Source organism: Ctenocephalides felis, unplaced genomic scaffold, assembly GCF_003426905.1.
Source record: "Ctenocephalides felis isolate EL2017-DRISC unplaced genomic scaffold, ASM342690v1 CF-g0.4_SCAFFOLD_03571, whole genome shotgun sequence".
Lineage (NCBI taxonomy): Eukaryota > Metazoa > Arthropoda > Insecta > Siphonaptera > Pulicidae > Ctenocephalides > Ctenocephalides felis.
In genome coordinates this window covers 10,959,266-10,979,059 of record NW_020539725.1, presented here as the reverse complement: position 1 = coordinate 10,979,059, position 19,794 = coordinate 10,959,266, and the positions used below count along the sequence as shown (strand labels likewise).

The following is a 19,794-nucleotide window of genomic DNA, read 5'->3' as shown; positions in this document are numbered from 1 at the left end:
ATCATACTATATATGTATGTATATTTAAGCATTTGAATGCTGATCCAATCAGACTACAATCTAGAGAACAAAACAATAGTTTCATACATTTTCCAATCAAAATAAAAATAAAATACAGATGTATTGAAAGTTAATGACCGGTATTAATTCTAATCACTAAAAATGAAAAAAGATCAATATATGATCCCTTTATTAATATTTAATATAATTATCTACATAATACCTAATCTCATTCCTGGTAATACCGTGTATGAAGGATTTATAACTTCATTAAACATTTCATTCAAACATTTATTAAGCATTTGTACCTTTCAGTCTGCCTATGTTCAAAAAAGCTATTTGAATAAATAAAAAAATTAATTTAAAATTTCATTAATTATTTTATGACCATTTCATTGTATATTACATATGAGTTACAGAAATTAAATATTAATTAAAAGTTAGAAAAAATTATACCAATGTTATATTACATTTAATTAAAACTAAAGTTGTGTAAATACTTCGTTAGCACCAGGCTTTCCCAACATCTTCTCATTACCAGTTTGCTGCTGGTAATCCCTAGCACAAATCACAAACATTCATTCTATACATTCACTAATAAATAATGCATTCATTGCAAATGTTGAGGGTAAAAATTTGAAAAAAAAAACTAAATACTTATATAAAATATTCAATTTGAAAAATCTGAAAATAATGTTGCGTAATTATTTCATTTCATAACCAATGGGTGTTTGAGATTAAATTTACACTAATCTAACTTTTGCAAGTGTTAGCTATAGCTTGAATCAGTCTAATTTTTTTAAAAAAATGAATATAATGATGAATATTTAGCAATAAATAATGCATTTTAGCTTCGAATTTAAATTTTTACTTGATATATTCCCTATTGAACTTTAGTACTATGTTCTTGAGAGTACCTCCTACAAGCTTGTTCTCGTTCATTAGCATCAAAATACCAAAGTGTGATAGCATATCTTGTTTGATGTGCAGGTTGCACTTCATGAGGATTTCTGCGATCAGACCAGAAAAACAATATGCGGTCAAACACAGGTTCTATATTAGCCACCCTGTCGCATCCTATAAGAGATATAAAAAAATCACTTTTAACAAAATGTTACTAAAACTTTACTTTACATTAGCAATGGATGTCATTCAAAAAATTGTTGAAGTTTCGACAAGGAATAATTTTTAAATTTATCAAATAGTAAAAACCAAGATTTCAGTCAAAGTTAAATTCATAAGATTGATCACAAATGTTTATGATATATACATATTTTAAAAAATATTTTGGCTTCAAGATTGCAACATTAAAATGGTAATTTTGTTCTTAGCAGATTTTAAGAAATTTATTAAAAATCATTTTACAGAATTGACAATTTTCATATATGTTTTGTATGAATATTCAATTCATTTAAATCAATTTGGTAATACCATATATAAATATTAGGTTACCTTCAGGAAATATTCGTAGAAGTCCCCCATATTTTTGAACATCCCAGTCTGGATTGAGATAATAAATGGCAGTAATGCATCGACCATCGCTATTTGGATTATCTACATGTTTTACATAGTGGGTCCCAGATCCAGGATAGCAAGCTACCATAGCCTAATTAATTTAAATTCAACAAAAATAAATGAAATATTATTTGCAATAAAACTTTGATCATCAATTACTTATAGGCCATCAAATTATAACAAACAAATGATTTAAATTAAATTTGTATCTCAATAATATGAATCTTTATAAGAAATGTTAATGAAATCTAACTAACTGGGAAAATCAACTTTTCAATATTTTAATATAAACATTAAATATCAACAGCATGAATGTCTTTCATTTTAATATATCTACACGGCATAATAATATTGATAACTATCACAAAAAAAATTAGAAAAAAAAATTATCACATAAGTTTGAAAATGATGAGCTTTTAAGTGCAATCCAAAACTTTGGTCAAACCAACAATTTTTCGATTATTGTACTTGATTTTCATTAATATTGTTCTTAAATGTTGGAACTTTAATCGTTAATAACATTTCTGAGACCACAGTCCAAAATAATGATACATTGTCTTAAATTTTTAAAAATTAAGATTTTTGTTAACTTATGAAATTATAATTTTCAAAATTCGCTCTCTTTAAAAAAAAATGTACTGGTATTAGCAGCTTACATCAAAAGTTGATGTATCAGCAGGATTGTAAACTTGATATTTTTATAATAAAAAAGATCTAGAAAGAAATAAAAACTAAAAAATAACACAATTTTTGCCCGTGCACTTCATTTATTCACGCATATTGATCTTGCGTGTACAAAAAAATTTGAACTGATGATATACATATAATAAAACTGAAAAACGGCTTTTACTAGTTACCTTGGTTCTGCCATTGATGACGTACTGCCCCATTTTACCATTGTTTGCCATCTTATTTGAAGTCATAATTACTGCATCAACCTAAAAAACAAAAAGCATGAAAATTATAAAATAAATTATTAAACAACTAATAAAAAATTGAAACTCCTACTAGTTTCATGCTTACTATCAGTATTGCAAAATTAAACCCAAAACAAATTGTTAATAAATTATTGATTTTATTGCAAATTAAATATTTCTTTTTACCTTGCCAATTAATTGGCCTATATTATAACAATCTGCCTCTCTTCCATCTTTCCAAGCAATTTGATCACCTCTAATTGTTTTTATATTCTGATTATATTTGCTTGATACTAATTGACCATCCTAAAATATAATCGAACATCAGTTAATAATTACACAAAAGTTACCAATGTCCACTTTAGTATTAGTACTTATCTGTTTGATTTTAAAATCATTATTAGTAAATATTGGTTGATGCATAATAATATTGTATGAAGGATTAGTCATTATGCAATAAGATTCCATTTTCTCCCAGTAGACCCTATTTTTCCACAAAGTTTGTCTGTATGTCTGTTTGTCATATGTTCATACCCAAATCCAACAAAAACATTTAAAAACCTTACCAAAATCGAATATATGATCTAACCATGTAATGATTAAAAATGTTTGAAACTAACTGATCATCTGATAAGGAATGATAATATGCCTAGAAACAAATGCTATGGCATAAATGATTTTTTAAAATAGCGAAAGGATAATGTACGCTATGTTGCAATGTGTATGATCTCTAACCCCTATAGTAAATTAATTATGAAAGTAATAACTAAAAATAAAAGAATCCTTTATGATTTTATAAAAAATGCCTCAATAATCTCTGAATGACTGTGGTGACTTTGCACACCGTATGTAATTAGGCAGATTAATTGGAAGACAATGACCTCATAATATTACCACAATGTATAAATATTTTCGATTTTAAATGTAAAAATGATAAAAACTTAAATATTTTATTAATTAGTTATATTGAACCTATTTATCTCCCTTCAATAGAAAATTGATTGAAATATTCCTAACTGCAATATGAAATAAATGATGGTATAAAACCTTTCATTATTTAAAAGAATAAACAAATATATTTATGTTTCCATACATCCATATATGGATTAATCCCATGAAAAAATTTCCTGCAATTTTTTTGTAAACATTTGAAAAACATGGGACTTTATGAAGGTTGCTCCTAAAATGTTTGTAATATTGGTGTAAATTTAAATTAAGTAATATAATCAATATCGTAGGTATTTTAGATTCGATTCTATATATATTGAAGATTTTTATATAAATAGAAATGTTATTAAACTGCACCAAATAAACAGCAAATAAGCTGGTTAATAAGCAGATTAATAATTCAATTTAATGTAACAAATTATCAAATGTAAAATCTAGAGAATGCTAATAATGTATTAGAAATAAAACCTTGTTGATTATGAAATATTAACATGAACAATTTTCCCGAACTTTAATGAACCATGCAAATATAACATTGGCCAAATATTTCAATCACCCTCACCTGGAATACTCCTGTTCGGTACAGACCTCTTACTTCCTCCAGAATAGCTAAACCTCTTTTCCTTCCCAAAAAATTATCTACAACGCATACCCCGTAATCGTTCATATCTCTAATGACATTTTTGCAAATGTGCTCGTGATAAACTTGATCGTTAAACATATCTCTGATTTCAGCACTTTCAGATCCAAGTGAAATTTCTGTGAAATCCTTTACAATATTTTTATTGCTGACTCTGTTGCTAGTGCATGGTAAGGTATTAATTGAGTTAGTTGAGCTGATTTCCTGATAATTCTGATTTTTAGTTGGTTTCAAAGCCTCAATTCTCGAACTCAGTATTTCTGTCTCAGATGATCCTTGATCGATGTAGGTATTAACTTTATTAATAGGTAAACACTCAATTTTATGACGTTTCCAATCTAATTTTTGATGGTCGCGGGAACAATAATATGCAATATGACATCTAGAACACCGTTGCAAATTATTGTTTGATCCGCAGACAACGCAGGACTGGAACAACGAACCATTCATTTTAATTTAAAACAATTATTTACAAATATGTTAAAGATCGTACATTGCTAATGAATCACAGATTTTAACCTTCAATTAATGTCGTTGTGCAAGTATCAAATACATAATGGCTACATTTACTCTTGCCGATTGTTTGTGTTTGAAGAAATGTGAATTTGTTTAATAATAATATTTTGAAATTCTCTTGAAGTGTTTTTACAATGGTATTTATAAATACATTATTATTGACTTTAAACTAGTACGCATAGTACGTTTGTAATGACGAATTGCCATTCAAAGCCAAAAGTATTGCCAGTTTTTTTTTTTTGTTGACAACTCTTCGTTTTGATGCAGGGCTTGCAAACTCTTAACAATAATATAATATATTGTTGCAAACTGTAGTATTTCTATCAATAAATACTATTATTAAACTAGTGACATGAATATAAAAGTTCGATATACGAGTATTCGTTCTTAAAAATACCATAGAAGCTAAGTTGACCCCTTCAAGGGTCTGGTGCTTCTTGGAAAACCGACAAACGCAACGTCATCACCAATATTACTATTAACTAGTGGTTTGTGGCTGGAACTTTTTGTACCAAAATTAAAATGTTTAAAAATTTTTGAATACATTGAAACAATGAGATTTTTGAGAATTTTAAAATTAATAAAACGACTTAAAAATTTGGATTTTTTTTATATTCTGAAAATTTTGAACTTTATTCCAAAGTAATCATGTTGCGTATTTTAGAGAAGAAATATCAAAGCGCGTAAGCGCCGTGTCGCAGAAAAACGGATAAACTTAGTACGAAAACCATGAACACAAAGTTTATACTTAATATTAATATCTTTGTAAAATATCTGATAATTTGACATGCATATGTTTATTATTATTTTTGACTGCCACTTGCCTTTTTTACTCGATCTCCAAAACCGTTTGACCTGTCTTCCCAAAAATTTAACCAGTTTTTGATTTTGTCAATACAAGCAAAATGTTTTTTGAATTATTGAAATAGGATACTCCGTTCTCTCAAAAACTGAATTAGCATTTTTGGCAGTTTTTGCTCTGTATCTTCGAAACGGATAGACCTGCCTTGGCCAAAATTAATCAGCAGGTCTCCTTATCAAATTAGGAATCAAATGTTTTTTGTTTGTGTTTGCGAAATCGTCGATGAAAATTTGTATTTGCACATACATACACACACACACAAACACATACATCCATTTCTTCTAAGAAATACCAAAATGTTCAGAAACATCAAAAACGTAAAGATTTGTAAAAGAAATTATTTTAGATTTTCTTGCAATTACTTACTTTTCCCTATTGGAAGTTAAGAAAAAAAACTATAAATTTATACATAGATAGTTACTAGGTTTTGTTTAATATAATGCGATGTAATAAACACGAAAACTTTATTTTTACTTTTGCGTTGTAATGTTCATGTCTCATTTTCATCTATTTTACTATTTATTAGAAAGAACGCCAAAAAATTAAAAATAATACAATCATAGATAAAAGAAGAGTATACAAGAAGTATGGATACAATCCTATTACCCTGATAAAACATTTTGTTCTTATATTTTATATTATTAGCATAAAACTGCTGAACTCTTAATTGTATATCCCACGTTTAACAAAATTAATTCATCTAATCATAGCATCCAATATTCAAACAGAAAATTTGCTATCTTCTCCTTCAAACTTTATTTCTTTTAACGACAGTGTTTAGGTTTGCCGCTTCTGGTAATCTAATGACGTAAAATTAAGCGCGAACTTTTTAAATTGTCAAAACTTTAAAGATCAGATACAAGAAGTAAAAGATCAAATAGAAGTTCAAATGCAAAATGTGTGATATAAACAAATTAAGAAAACAGATTAATTCAGCATTTTCACTGAGTGGCTATAAGATACAATCGTAAAACAATATATTATAAAAAATATCTTAATTATTGTGATAAATTAATAAATTTGTTCATATTTAGGCAAGCATGTACCTTTCTCCTAGACCAGTTGACCCCTCTTCCACCAAACGAACAAAATTTATGGTTAAATAAACTCACAGCACATGTTCAAACACAGGAATTGAAATTGCCAGTTGTAGGGCAAAATGAAATCGAATTAGCTATAAAGGTAAAAATGATTGATAACATAGACAATAATTTGAATTAATGAAAAAGATGTACTTTGTATCTTTACTTGATTATTTTTAGTCATGTAGTAGGAGTCGATCTGATGATACAGAATCAATATTTAGTGTTATAAGTGCATTTGACGTTCCAAAGTTTTATTACAATGAAGAGCGAAAGAAATTTTTACCCGAGGAAAGGAAATCGGAACTAGGTACTGTTCAATATATGCCCATTGTTAATATGAAATCAGACTACATGAAATATAGGTACACTTGTAACTAATTATTGTGCTAATAATAAATATATATATTTATTTATAGATAATTTGATTTTAGGTATGCAGTACTTTACCAACGAATATCCAGACATGAATTATTCTGTCCACCAGTCATAGGCAAAAAAATAGAACCTGGGAAAAAATTTAATCTTAGAACAGTAGAGACATTATTAAGTTTATCAAAAATGAATAATGTAGTAGTATTAGGTAGGAATGCCAAGTTTAATAAATATTTTTATAGTACTTTTATTAAGTAAAATGAAGCTTTTTAATTATTATATAATTAATATATTTATGTTACCAGTTTTACATAAAGTTATAGTTTTAATCAATTTTCATATAACTGCTAACCTTTTTCATATATTTTTTTCATAATTTTTTAATTTATACGAAATTTATATTTTATTTCATATTGTAGGTTTATTAACTCAACTAAAAGAAGGCCAATTTTTTATTGAAGATGTTACGGGTGCTGTACCAATAAATATAACTAATGCCAGGTTGATTCATTTCTTTATTTTTTGATCTTATAAACATATTTGTGATTTATGTTCTGCTTCATAGGTTTCATAATGGTTTATTTTGTGAAGGCTGTTTTATTTTAGCTGAAGGAAATTATGAGGATGGCATATTAATGGTTCATGGACTTGGTTTTCCTCCACCGGAAACTGCTAAAAATAGCAGGTAGGTATAATAATTGATAGAAATTTGAATTTAGCATTAAATTATAACTATACTGGTGATGGGAAGGTGAAAACATAATATTTGAGTCTTATAAATTAAAAGATTAAATATTTTTTGGTATAATATATCTTAAGAAATATAATAAAATTATGTATTTTATACTGCAAAATTGAAAATTGATATTAAACCAGGCTTTAGATTATTAATTTATTTAAATATCAGTGGTCTATTTTCAAAAAATAATTATGATATATTTCGAAAATTGACCACCAATATTTGAATAAATAATGATAGTTTTGCTTTGAAATACAATCTTTTCGCTCCTTCAGTATTAAAACATTATTATATTTCATAGGTTAAATTAAATGAAATATATTAAATTATCTAAATCTTAATACTTTTAAAAGATATTTGAATTTATTATGCTGTAGTAAATTGAGTAAAATAAATTTAAAGGGCTTATTTTGGTACTTTAAACACATGGGGAGGACCAAGTCGGACGCTTCTTAAATTATCCCCAAAACTTGCAGCGATAGAAAACAATAATGCGGATGCCACAATAGCATTTCTTTCTGATGTTTGGTTAGATAGTCCACAGGTAAATATTACAATGCTAAGACTTCAACAAAATTCAATTAAGTAGTTTTGATAATTTCCATTAATTTTACAATTTTTGCTGCGCTCCCTAGTCTCTGTTCAGTAAAATTTCTGATAACAAATTGCATTTCGATGATGTAAGATGACCTAGTAAAGTAGAGAAAAAAGTATGAGAAAATCAAATATTGCATTGCTGCAATTATGTTCAGTTGCTAATGAGATACTATAAATATGGTTTAAACTTTGCTCATTATTTTTGATAAAATAATGTATTATTTTTTTATTAAAGGTGATGGCTAAACTGGGTGAATTGTTCTCGGGATATGATTCTTGTCCACCTGTCGCTATAGTGTTAATGGGACCATTTGTAAGAGAGAACGGCAATCCATTTAATTTGAAAAATCACTTAAGTGCACTCGGCGACTTAATTTCAAATTTCGAAAATATAAAAACTGAGACTGATATTATACTTGTACCTTCAGCAGATGATCCATCAGCTCCAAAGTTATTGCCAAGGTTAGTAGAGCTAATAAGTTATTGTTAACATTTTGTGGAATGTCTAGATAGAAATTTCTTTTAATAATGAAAACAAATCATTGCTCATAAGATTGCCGATCCCTGAATGCTTGGCCACAAGTCTTTTGAAAAAGATACCAAGAGTAAAGTTAGCCACTAACCCATGTCGACTTCAATATTGTACACAGCAAGTATTGGTCTGCCGAGCAGACCTGCTAACAAAAATGTGCCGTAATGCAGTTAAGTTTCCTACAGAAGGTGATTTGGGCGAGCATGTAAGTTACGTTTTTAAATTAGTTGTAAGTGATTTCCAATTAATGTTTTCCAAACTTACTTTATAATATCTGTAATTGTATACATTAAATTATTTTGTTTAACAAATTTTATTTTATCTATTTCGGGTTCTAAAAATGTATATTTAACTTTCTGAAGAAGTTCATGTTTTCATAAAAAAATCCGATTCGCAAATTTTATGTTTTCTCAACGTTTCAAGCCATTCTGAATCGAATGAGACCCAATTTGGAAAAAGTATATGTATGTGTGTGTGAACAGATTTTTTGCCGTAAATCGACGTTTCCTCAAAAACGGCTGGACCGATTTCAAAAATTTAAAAGCCATTCGATGTATATCAATGAAGACCAGCGTTTATCAGTTTTGCACGACGATCAGCCAAGCCGTTTCTTTGTAAGAAAAGTGAAAAAATTTTCATCCACGTTTTAGCCCGCAATTCTGAATCGATTTTGAAAATTCAAAAACTGTTCAAAAAGATATTGGTTGTGAATCGTGATGATCAGTTTTTGGTAGAGATCGGCCGGGCCGTTTTCTTATAATAAAGTAAAGTCGTTTGATTTTAAAAATTCTTGAAAGTTTGCAAAAACTAGTATCATTCTTTTGGCATTTGTCAAAATTAGACCTTTTATCGACGTTTGCTCAAAAACGCCTGAACCGATTTTAGAAATTTTTCTATCGTTTGTCGGTTTTGTGGGACGATCTGCCAAGCCGTTTCCTTGTAATTTGAAGAAAAGAGTTGAACTTTTCGTCCACAATTAAGCTCATACTACCCAATCGATATTAAAAAATCAAAAACTGTTCGAAAGATATTAGTTGGGAATGATACTGATTAGTTTTAGGTGAAAATCTACCGAGCCGTTTTCTTGTAATTAAAAAGTTTAAGCCAATTTTTATGGAACTTTTTTTGGCGATATATATCATGGTCTTATAGAACTTATTGAAATATTACGGCCTTATGACAAGTAGTTTAATTTCAAAAATTTATCAAACTTTGAAAAAATGAGTAGTTTTTTTAACGTTTGTTAAAATAAACTGGTTTACTTATAAAAATTATTGATTTTTGAAAATTGAATTTCAGAAAATACTCCGAGGTAACTTGCTTCAAGGTAAAATACTAATACGAACTAGTTTATTAAAGTGTGGGCGTCATCTGTAATCAGTAGCAACGTAGCAACCTACAAAAAGAAACGCGGAACGTATATTATAGATGTTCGGCATAGATTCTGCTTAGAATCTCCGCATAGTTTCTGCTTAGAATCCATCAAGTGCACGGCGAAATTCTAAACTTTGATGAATTTTTATAATTCAACCGCTGTCGAACAGTTTTTAAGTTTTTAAAACTGATTTAAGATTATGGGCTGATACGTGGACGAAAAATTTTACACTATTCTGCTAATTATAAAGAAACGGCTTGGCTGATAGTTGCACAAAACTGACAAGCGCAAATCTTTCTCGGGTTACAATTTTTCAAATCGGTTTAGCCGGTTTTGAGAAAACATCGACAAAGGTCAACAATCGGCTCACATAAAAATACACACACACATATATATACTTTTTCTCAAAATCTGTCTCATTCAATTCACAATGATTTGCAACATCGACACATAAAAATTAAACATAAAAATTAGCAAACTGTATTTTTTTGCTAAAACAAACTTTTCTTCGAGAAGTAATGCGAAATAATAGAAATACAAATAAAGTTCCATTAAATGATAATTTGATCATAGTGTATCAAAGTGTACACTATCCTCAAATTTGTTCTTTTAAATTAATATATTAAATAATCTTATAAATCAATTTGCTTTTCTTACAGTTTGCCAGGACATTAATATGCCAGGGTACATTGGCTCCAGTTACTCAGCTGGTTGTTCCAACACTGTGGGCCCATGATGCAGCATTATCACTTTACCCTCTGCCTGATTTGATTGTTATAGGAGATACTAGTAGTGGTTTCAATGCTAGTCTTTATGATTGCCTGGTGATTAATACTGTAAGTATTACAATATTAATAAAAAGAATACATGAACATATCATATATGTGTGTACTTCCTGAAACAATCGGAAGAGAATTACAACTAACTATTTGCTTCTTTCAGGGTTCTTTTCCAAAATCCAAATTTTCATTCAAAGTATATGTACCAGCAATTAGAACAATAGAAGATTCACAAATATCAGACAAAGATGATTGAATTCTAAACCCTCGTTTTTACCTCCAACAAAATGGACTATGCAGAAGGAGCTAAAGAACCACATGTTATTTAAAATAAAAAAGTAAAATTTAGATTATTTGATCTATTTTCATAAAACAGTGTCTGTGTTATCTGTACCTCCACAAGGAACTCTTTTATATAAATATAAGTGATTAATATTTTTTAATGTGTTCTTTTTACCTTTGCTCATAATGTCACTATTAATCATCTTAGTATTGAAAGGCAAACTTGGTAGTCTCCAATTAGATGTAAAAATACAGGATTTTTCCTCCTTCTTCAAAAGTGTTTTTGTATCAAATCAGAACTACTTTCAACTGGTTGTAGATTCTATATAAATCTTATGTTTATAAATGAAAATGTTTTGCTGATCACATAAATAAACTAGTTGTAAGTACTTTCCCATGCATATACATAATCGAGTCAATAACATTCAGCTACTTATGTAAAATGTTCAACTATTTATACCAAAAGTAAAGTTTTCGATTTTACAAAAAAATAATCAACACAATTTCCAATTGATTTCTTTTAATCACAATTTTAATATCTGTAATCTTATAAATCAATTTGTTGAAGGTATTTTATTTCATCTGTTTCATGTTCTATGAATTTAGTATAACGTCGTGTGAACGTCGACTGTAATCAGTAGCTACCTTCAAAACACGTGTGCTCAAAAGGCATGAATTCTGATTAGAATCGCTTAGGCGCGTAATTCTACACTTTGGTGAAAATATCGCTTGTCGTAGTCTTATAATATTTTAGTAGGTACTCTATTGTCAGACTACTAAATTTATAGCTACGCAAAGTTTAACGAAAATTGTATAAAACCAATATCGGTTCAAAATTGTGGGCTAAAAAGTGGACGAATTTTTTTTTCATTTTTCTGCTTAATTACAAAGAAACGGCTTGGCCGACAGTCGCAAAACTAACAAACGCTAGTCGTTATCGAGTTACACAGATGGTTTTTAAATTTCTGAAACGTTTGAAATTTTTTGAGAGAAAGTCGACAAAAGGTCAAAAATCAGCTTGCATATACACACAGTTTTTTTAAATTTAATCTGATTCGATTCAGAATGACTGAAAATACAGAAAACATAAAATTAGCAAATTGGATTTTTTCGCGAAAGCAAACTTCTACATTAGGAGTTAAAAACTTGAGTTGAAATTATGAACAATAAATTTGCACTTAGAAAAAAAATTGATGATAAATAACTAAAAAATAAATATTTATAAAAATAAAACTTGGTATATTTATTTAAAATTTCATAAAAAATATATTATCCATCCTGAGGTTCTTCAATTCCATTATGAAATTACAATAAAAATATTTATAAAACGTATCAAACATTAACTATAATTTTCAGTTTTCATATCATTTAAACCTAGATCTTCATTTTGTTCATATGTTCTATCATATTTAGTAACTTTCAACTGCTCATCTGGTGTGCCATCATCATTAAACGATTGTACATAACTATTGCCTGCAGGATCATCTAGTATTAAAGTTATTTGTTTTTTGCCATCGAGAACTTGCTGGAATTCTTCCAAAAATCTAAAAAAATTACATGTAAAAAAACTTTACATAAAATTTTATATTAAAAGATAATATTACTGCTTTTTAGATTTATTTTTTAGATTTATTCAGAAAACATCCGTATCTAGTTGTGCAATTCAAAAAACTAACTTGTAATATAATTTTATAGATTAAGTGTGCTTCACGAAAATTAAAATATTCCCATATAAATGAACCATTTTATAAAATTCTATTCTATAGTAAAGTAAAATAAATTCATAAACATACACATAAATAAAACTTACTTGTCCATTTTATTTTTTGATTCACTGTCCTGTGAATCTCCATAAATAAATTCTTTACTAGCAATTTGATTTTTCATTGCACTTAGTAATCCTTCAACAGTAGTAAACCTGCCATTCAATGCTGCTGAGCCCATTACCAATTCCAATTCTGGCACTTCCACACTACATGTTTCAGACTAAAATTTTTATTAACAATAATTCAGTTTTATCCTAATACATATGTTCAGAACTTGCAAACATACATTTACATTTTTATACGTCTGGATATTACTGAACAAATTCTAAGTTTGCAAAAATTGGTATCGTTTTTTTGGCATTTGTCAAAATTAGACCTTTCATCGACGTTTGCTCAAAAACGCCAGAACTGGTTTCAGAAATTTAAAAGCCATTTGATGTATCTCAATGAGCACTATCGTTTGTCAGTTTTGTACGACGATCTGCTGAGCCGTTTCTTTGTAATTTGGAAAAAAGTGTTGAATTTTTCGTTCACATTTAAGCTCATACTACTGAATCGATTTAAAAAAAAATCAAAAACTGTTTGAAAGATATTTGTTGGGAATGATACTGATTAGTTTTAGTTTGAAATTAACTGTTGAAACAAAATTTAAGCCGATTTTTATGGAACTTTTTTTGGCGATATAGATCATGGTCTTCTAGAATTTTCTAATACTAAGTAGTTTAATTTCAAAAATTCATCAAAGTTTGAGAACATGAGTAGTTTTTTTTGACGTTTGTTAAAATATAGGGTGGCCCATTTAAAAATTGGAATTTATCGATAGCAACTTGCCTGTAGGCCACACCGTGCGGAATTCGGAGTTGCGATATATGGGGAAAAAACTAAGAATTTTGAGACCTCTCTAACGATGTATAATACTTTATACGTTTTCTTTACAGAAATATCTAACCGTAAGATCACTAGATCACTAGGACCACTAGATGTCCCACCCTGCATAAATTAGACTATAGTCTAATAAAAGTAAATATATATTTATAAATATATTTACTTGGTATAACGATAGAGTACCTGGTCTTAATGAAAATACTAAACCATTAAAGTCCTATGGAAACTGGTTCAATTATAAAAATTATTAATTTGTGAAAATTTGCTTTTAGAGAAGAATCCGATCGTGTTCGTTCGTTTTCAATTATGTATAATAAATCTACTCGGAATACTTTTATTCACTGATAAATTAATTTATTTTCGATTAGGTCAATTGTTTACACATATCGGGAAGTACATGTAACTTGCCTCAAGGCAAAATACCAATGTTGGTATTGGTAAAGAAAAATTTTGCACTTTTCTGCTAATTGTAAAGAATCGGCTCGACCTTATAAAGTTCCATCAAATGGCTTTTGAATTTTTGAAATCAGTTCAACCGTTTCTGGGAAAACGTCGATAAAAGGTACCAATAACAGCTCACATGCACACACTTGCAAACATGTGTCTCATTCGATTCAGAAAGGCTTCAAACGTCGAGAAAACAAAATTAGCAAAACAGTTTTTCTCACAAAAACAAACTTCGGTGAGAAACTAAAAAATTAAATACATTATATGATAGTCTTAAAATTTGTCAATCTTCATTGAATGGTATGCGAAATGCATCAGTCCCCTCATAAAACAATACCTTAAAGAATATATTCTAATAATAATTTTTATTAATGTATATTTTATTATTTACCTTTAAAACATCTCGAGAAAAATCTTCTTTACCTCTAATTTGTACAGTATGTTTCATGCCATGTTCTTCAATTCCACCACCCGATTTAACCTCATTTGTTCGATGTCCACAAACTTCACATAGCGTTGCCATTATAACAACATCCTTAAAATGTGGAATATCTAAAAGGCTTAATTAAGGAACAATATCAATAAATGATAAAAAATTCTTGCATCAAATTGTGAAAATTTACTTAAAACATGTAAAAATTCAGTCAATTATAAAATTAAAAGTATAAATTAAATAAATGGAAATATTTAACCAAATGTTAGATAAGGGTGCTTTGAAAACTTTTTTTTTGATTGATGTTGCCTCACTCGAGACAATATTTGCAAGAACCACCATTTGAATATAATAGTATGTAATTACACATAGAATTAAGGATACTAGTCATTTTCATATTTGTTTCACAAGGAGCATTACATTCAGGACAGTTTGTAGGGAATGTTAAAACTTCTCCATGTAAATCTTCCAATTTAAAATCATCTTCTGCTATAGGCTTCAATATATTATCTTTGTTGTCATCAGAAACTTCCTTATGAGTAAAAACACCCAATACATGATTTTGCTCAGCATTTCTCACAAAATAGTTCACTGATAATCTGTAAAAAAACAAAAATGTTATTGTCTTTTGTAACTTAAAAATGTAAATCTAAATTAAATAAAATTAATATGAAAGAATCGGATTAAATGCACATTTTAAAATACGAATTATTAACATACTTTGGATCAGTTTTAGGTGCATTGGGATTTTCAATATGAGAATTTCCTGAAATATCTTCCAGAATAAAAGTGAATGGGTTTTCAACTAATTTCAATTTTTCAAGTGATAGAATAAATGCATCAATTTGTACAGCCGTTTCTGGGTGCTCAAGACGTCTTGCATTCTGATCTTGGTTGAGTCCTGATATAGATCTGTTTATGATACCTTCAATAGTAGTGATTTCTGAAAATATAATAAATATTTAAATAATATAAATATTTGTATGTAAAGTAAAAAAAAAAGTTATTCGATCCTATTCGATAATAACATTACAACTATTAACATCTGTAATTATGAACCATAGGCAATATAACAATTTACTCATAAAGACCATAATGATAAATCATCAAATGTAATTAAATATGCATGTTATGTGGTTCTGAATATTAAATCGAGATAAAAAATAAATATAAATAAATATTAAATAAATATATTAATAAAATATAATTATTAATAACAGTTGTAAGTCATTGTAACAGTTGTAAGTCATTGTATAATTAATAATCATTTATTAGAATAAAAATATTTTTTTAATTATCTGATATTAAGCACAGGAAAATTGTTCGATGTCATTTTTATATATCTATATATGCACAAAGTAAAAATTTTCTTTATTGCTAAACAAGTTTTGTATGTTTGAATGTTCAATTAAGTAAAATCTAAAAACTAAGAATAAGTTATATTTTATCTCACATAAAAGTAGAAATATATACCTGCTTTTTGAGATTGAGAAGGAATTTCAAAATCCAATTCAACAAATTTAACAGAACTATAATCTGATTTGACAATAGTTCTGTTCAGATCACTGGTCGATTCTACCATTAATTTAATTTTAACTCCTCTCGGTGCTACTTCTCCAGCGGATTGAATTTCATTATTTTCAAAACCACAATAATCACATGAGAATGACATCAGAACCACATCTTTATAAAATGGAATTTTAGTTAGAAGCAAACGAGTAGTACCCTGAAATAAATAATTTGTATAAATATTTATTTATGAAATATTTTTATAGGTTATTGAACAATTCTTACATCTTTATGGCAATTCATACACAAGGAAGATATTTCTGTAATTTCTGGTTCGATGTCATCTGCATTTAAAGGTTTAAATAAAGGTTTCGCAGACATTTTATCTAAATATTAAATATTTCACGTATGAAAAATCTTTTTTGACACTTGAAAGCACACGTAAGTTTTATTTTAACCGTATCATATGTTCAGATTAAACATAATAATGTAAGAAGATGAAAAGCGCATTTAAAAATATATGATTTTTTAAAAATAGAATGTGACGAAGAAAAATAGAAGCATGGAACGAAAATGTAATTTGTGCAATTTGCAAACTGTTGATTCCACGCGGTTTGCGAATTATTTTAGCGGAAGGAGTTTATGGCAGTAGGCGTGGCCAATATATTAAACTTATGCTTTCTATATTAATTATTAAAAGAGAATAAAATCAATTATTATAACATTATAAATCCGAAATCATTTGCATTTTTCATGTTTTTGACATAAACATCTCTAACCTTCAATAAATTTATAAAAAAAAAAGTGCATACAGAAGTACCAACTGACAAAATAGTTTATTGTCATGAATTTAAAACCGTTAATAAATTTTAATTTAAATACACATTCAATAGAACAATAAATAAGTCAAATGGATAGTAGTTAAAAATTGAAAATCCTTATCAATACATTATTATGCAAACTCAATCTCGTTTTTAATAGTGGCGGATTGAAATGTTTTGAAATTAGGTGGAGATTGAAATATTGCAATTTTTTCTATCACTTTTCATTTTGTGTTAAATTAGTCAATGTTTTCTTTCAAACAATTCTGTTATTTTTTTTACTGCATTAAAAAAGTGAATATAATTGAAAATATATGATATCAATCAAGCAATATCAAATAAATTTATGATAATTTTTACATGCATCTCAAAATGTTAGCAAATGGTTATTTTCCAACATCAAAAATTTTTTTAAAGAAAGCGACCAAATTTACTATAAAGACTTATTTAGGTCTACTTTAGGAGCAAACTGTTCGGATGTGATTCCAGTCATATTCCATTCCTTTAGAATCTTATTTGAAATTGCCATTGCATACACTTTAATTTTTGACTTATTAATTGCAGAATTGTAATTGTAATGTAATTTACAACACAATTAAGTTCCACCATAACATTATTTGTTACTAAACATATGTAATTTAAATTAGTACTATTTTGCCAGGTAAATGTAACTCCAGATATTGCAAATATAATTAAAAATGCATAATCTTAGTGTAAAATGTTTCTTTTAATATATCAATGTATTTAGGTTCATAATCAATTGAATTTATTACTTATCTATATTGCAAATATAAAGACTGTACACACAATATTACAGATAAAATAAGATTTGTATATCTTTTTCTGTCTTTATATAATTTTATGAATTTGAAGATACTGCTAATTTCTTTAGATGCTCCATAAATACTTGAAGAGACACATCATCAGTCAATACTGGTGCTCCTCCGTCCTAAAATTAATTTTAGAAAATAAATTATAGAATCACATTACATAATTAAGATTAATAAAAATAGTCTACATATATTTGCACATCAATAAATGTATTAGAATCATTGAATCTAATTACTTAATTCACAATCAATTTTGATAAATAAGTTGCCCAAATAAAAAAAATTTGTAAATATATAATTTATGTTATTTAATTACTATATCAAATATCAAACTTCTGTATACTACAATACTTACTCCTCCATAAGCATACATATTGTTATGTGTCTGCGAGGGATTGACTTTGGATAATAAAATCGAGCCTGTGATCCACCTTGCTCGGTATCAATATAACGAGGCATTGGAAAACGTGTCAATAAAATTTCCTGAGCATCATCTACTGGAGCTTGCAAAAGTTGTTTGAAATTTTCATACTCAGGCATATCTTGATATCGCAAAGCTCTCCATTGAGCTATAGTCTAAAAATAACATACATAATAAATATAAAGGTAAAAAAAATTATATCTTCTAGAGTTTGGTTACTAAATCTAACAACTTATTGAAAAAAATTATGAAAATTTATGATTTTTTGTATATATAAAGCATGTGAGATATACCTCTCCATGGAAGATCAAAATTTGGAAAAACGTATCCATAAGTAAGATTCTATCTGGTTGAATAGAACTTGTGTCCAATAACACTGGTTCTGGAGGACCACTAAAGCTATAACTATAAATCAAAGGTTGTATCATAATCAATGATTGAGTCAAATCTTCCCTCATTAGCATATGCCTATAATAGCTGGTTTCATCCGGAGAATTGTTGAATACCTTAAAACAATAAACATTTTGCTTGATAAAATAGTTCCAGATACATAACTGTTATTTCTACAAATATTAATACTTTATTTATATTCCAAATACCTGAAGAAATTGTGATCTTCGCAAATGATACATAAATTGTGGATACAGACTAAAGTTTTCAGATAATCGAAAACTATTAGGATCATCCTTATTGTATTCTCCAAACTTTTGGCACTGAAAATATTAAATAAAGTTTAGATTTTTACACACTAATTGTTTTGAAAAGTAAAACACAATTTTGATATCTTGATACATAATAACATATTCCAAGTGCAGTAAAATGCATTGCTAAATATTATTTAGCTAAATTACTAGCTTGTAAATAAATTAAAAAATATTGAATCAAATCAAAAACTGTAGTTAATTCTTTCTAAGATATTATTTCATTACATGTAAAAAGAATAGTAATAAAATATTACATATGTACCAACCCTTTCTTTTTTATAACAATTTATAAACAGGAACAATATTTACCAATCTAATAAGCATACGATCAACCCATCTCAAGACATCAGGTCCATCATCTGTTTCAGCCCGATAAACAACCATTCTGGCCATTAATACTGCTGCTGCTTCCTGATCAAAACCAGCACTGATATGTGGCATGCCTGTTGCTGCATCAGCCCAACTAGGAAGATAAGCAACAAACTTTAAAATAGCTGAATCATGTTGATCTTAAACAATTTTACTAGTAAGATTAATTTCATATAAGGCGCTAGAACTAACAAAATTATTCTTTACTTTATAAGGAATATTGTAAGTGCTTCATTCACTATTTTATCTTATTTATGATTCTTTGAAAATATTGTATATTGTATATATAAAATGAAAAATATGTTTATACTTAATTCCTGGCTATAGATTATAAAATTGATTAATTATAATATGAGTTTTATCGCTTACTTTCTAGCAATAGTAGTAACTCTAACTCTCTCTGTCCACTGGCATGCTGGTAATGAGTTATCAACTGTATACAACCTCTTC

At 27.9% G+C, this 19,794-nt stretch overlaps 3 protein-coding genes and 1 pseudogene across 3 annotated transcripts; 1 reads left to right on the top strand and 3 right to left on the bottom strand.

The window, feature by feature from the left end:
* Window positions 1-167: 167 nt before the first annotated feature.
* LOC113384531 (egl nine homolog 1-like) lies at window positions 168-4,503 on the bottom strand. The gene is made up of 5 exons (XM_026622263.1): window positions 3,943-4,503; window positions 2,619-2,738; window positions 2,373-2,453; window positions 1,453-1,606; window positions 168-1,077 (listed from the first exon to the last, which is right to left on the bottom strand). Exons 1-5 carry the CDS (start codon window positions 4,468-4,470, stop codon window positions 884-886), a joined length of 1,077 nt encoding a protein of 358 aa, XP_026478048.1. The 5' UTR covers window positions 4,471-4,503; the 3' UTR covers window positions 168-883.
* A 1,746-nt stretch (window positions 4,504-6,249) lies between these two features.
* LOC113385197 (DNA polymerase epsilon subunit 2-like) lies at window positions 6,250-11,275 on the top strand. Its single transcript, XM_026623019.1, has 11 exons — window positions 6,250-6,365; window positions 6,433-6,580; window positions 6,661-6,845; window positions 6,915-7,063; window positions 7,275-7,356; window positions 7,421-7,540; window positions 7,997-8,138; window positions 8,427-8,653; window positions 8,745-8,928; window positions 10,758-10,934; window positions 11,041-11,275. The coding sequence occupies exons 1-11, from the start codon at window positions 6,295-6,297 to the stop codon at window positions 11,131-11,133; spliced, it is 1,578 nt and encodes a 525-aa protein (XP_026478804.1). The 5' UTR covers window positions 6,250-6,294; the 3' UTR covers window positions 11,134-11,275.
* A 1,169-nt stretch (window positions 11,276-12,444) lies between these two features.
* On the bottom strand, window positions 12,445-16,900 carry LOC113385092 (zinc finger protein ZPR1-like). The gene is made up of 7 exons (XM_026622899.1): window positions 16,485-16,900; window positions 16,164-16,416; window positions 15,411-15,633; window positions 15,075-15,289; window positions 14,649-14,809; window positions 12,970-13,145; window positions 12,445-12,703 (listed from the first exon to the last, which is right to left on the bottom strand). The coding sequence occupies exons 1-7, from the start codon at window positions 16,578-16,580 to the stop codon at window positions 12,499-12,501; spliced, it is 1,329 nt and encodes a 442-aa protein (XP_026478684.1). The 5' UTR covers window positions 16,581-16,900; the 3' UTR covers window positions 12,445-12,498.
* Window positions 16,901-17,745: 845 nt separating this feature from the next.
* Window positions 17,746-19,794, bottom strand: part of LOC113385614 — a 6,655-nt pseudogene continuing 4,606 nt past the window's right edge.

Excerpts from the sequence above, each read along its gene's own strand:
- LOC113385092 (XM_026622899.1), bottom strand. The coding sequence starts at position 16,580 with ATGTCTGCGAAACCTTTATTTAAACCTTTAAATGCAGATGACATCGAA. Across the intron at positions 15,634-16,163 it reads TTCTCAATCTCAAAAAGCAG|AAATCACTACTATTGAAGGT; the intron begins GTATATATTTCT and ends TTATATTTTCAG. Across the intron at positions 15,290-15,410 it reads GCACCTAAAACTGATCCAAA|ATTATCAGTGAACTATTTTG; the intron begins GTATGTTAATAA and ends GTTTTTTTACAG.
- LOC113385197 (XM_026623019.1), top strand. The coding sequence starts at position 6,295 with ATGTGTGATATAAACAAATTAAGAAAACAGATTAATTCAGCATTTTCA. Across the intron at positions 7,357-7,420 it reads ATAAATATAACTAATGCCAG|GTTTCATAATGGTTTATTTT; the intron begins GTTGATTCATTT and ends TCTGCTTCATAG. Across the intron at positions 8,929-10,757 it reads AAGGTGATTTGGGCGAGCAT|TTTGCCAGGACATTAATATG; the intron begins GTAAGTTACGTT and ends CTTTTCTTACAG.
- LOC113384531 (XM_026622263.1), bottom strand. The coding sequence starts at position 4,470 with ATGAATGGTTCGTTGTTCCAGTCCTGCGTTGTCTGCGGATCAAACAAT. Across the intron at positions 2,739-3,942 it reads ACCGAACAGGAGTATTCCAG|GATGGTCAATTAGTATCAAG; the intron begins GTGAGGGTGATT and ends ATTATATTTTAG. Across the intron at positions 1,607-2,372 it reads TCATCAATGGCAGAACCAAG|GCTATGGTAGCTTGCTATCC; the intron begins GTAACTAGTAAA and ends TAAATTAATTAG.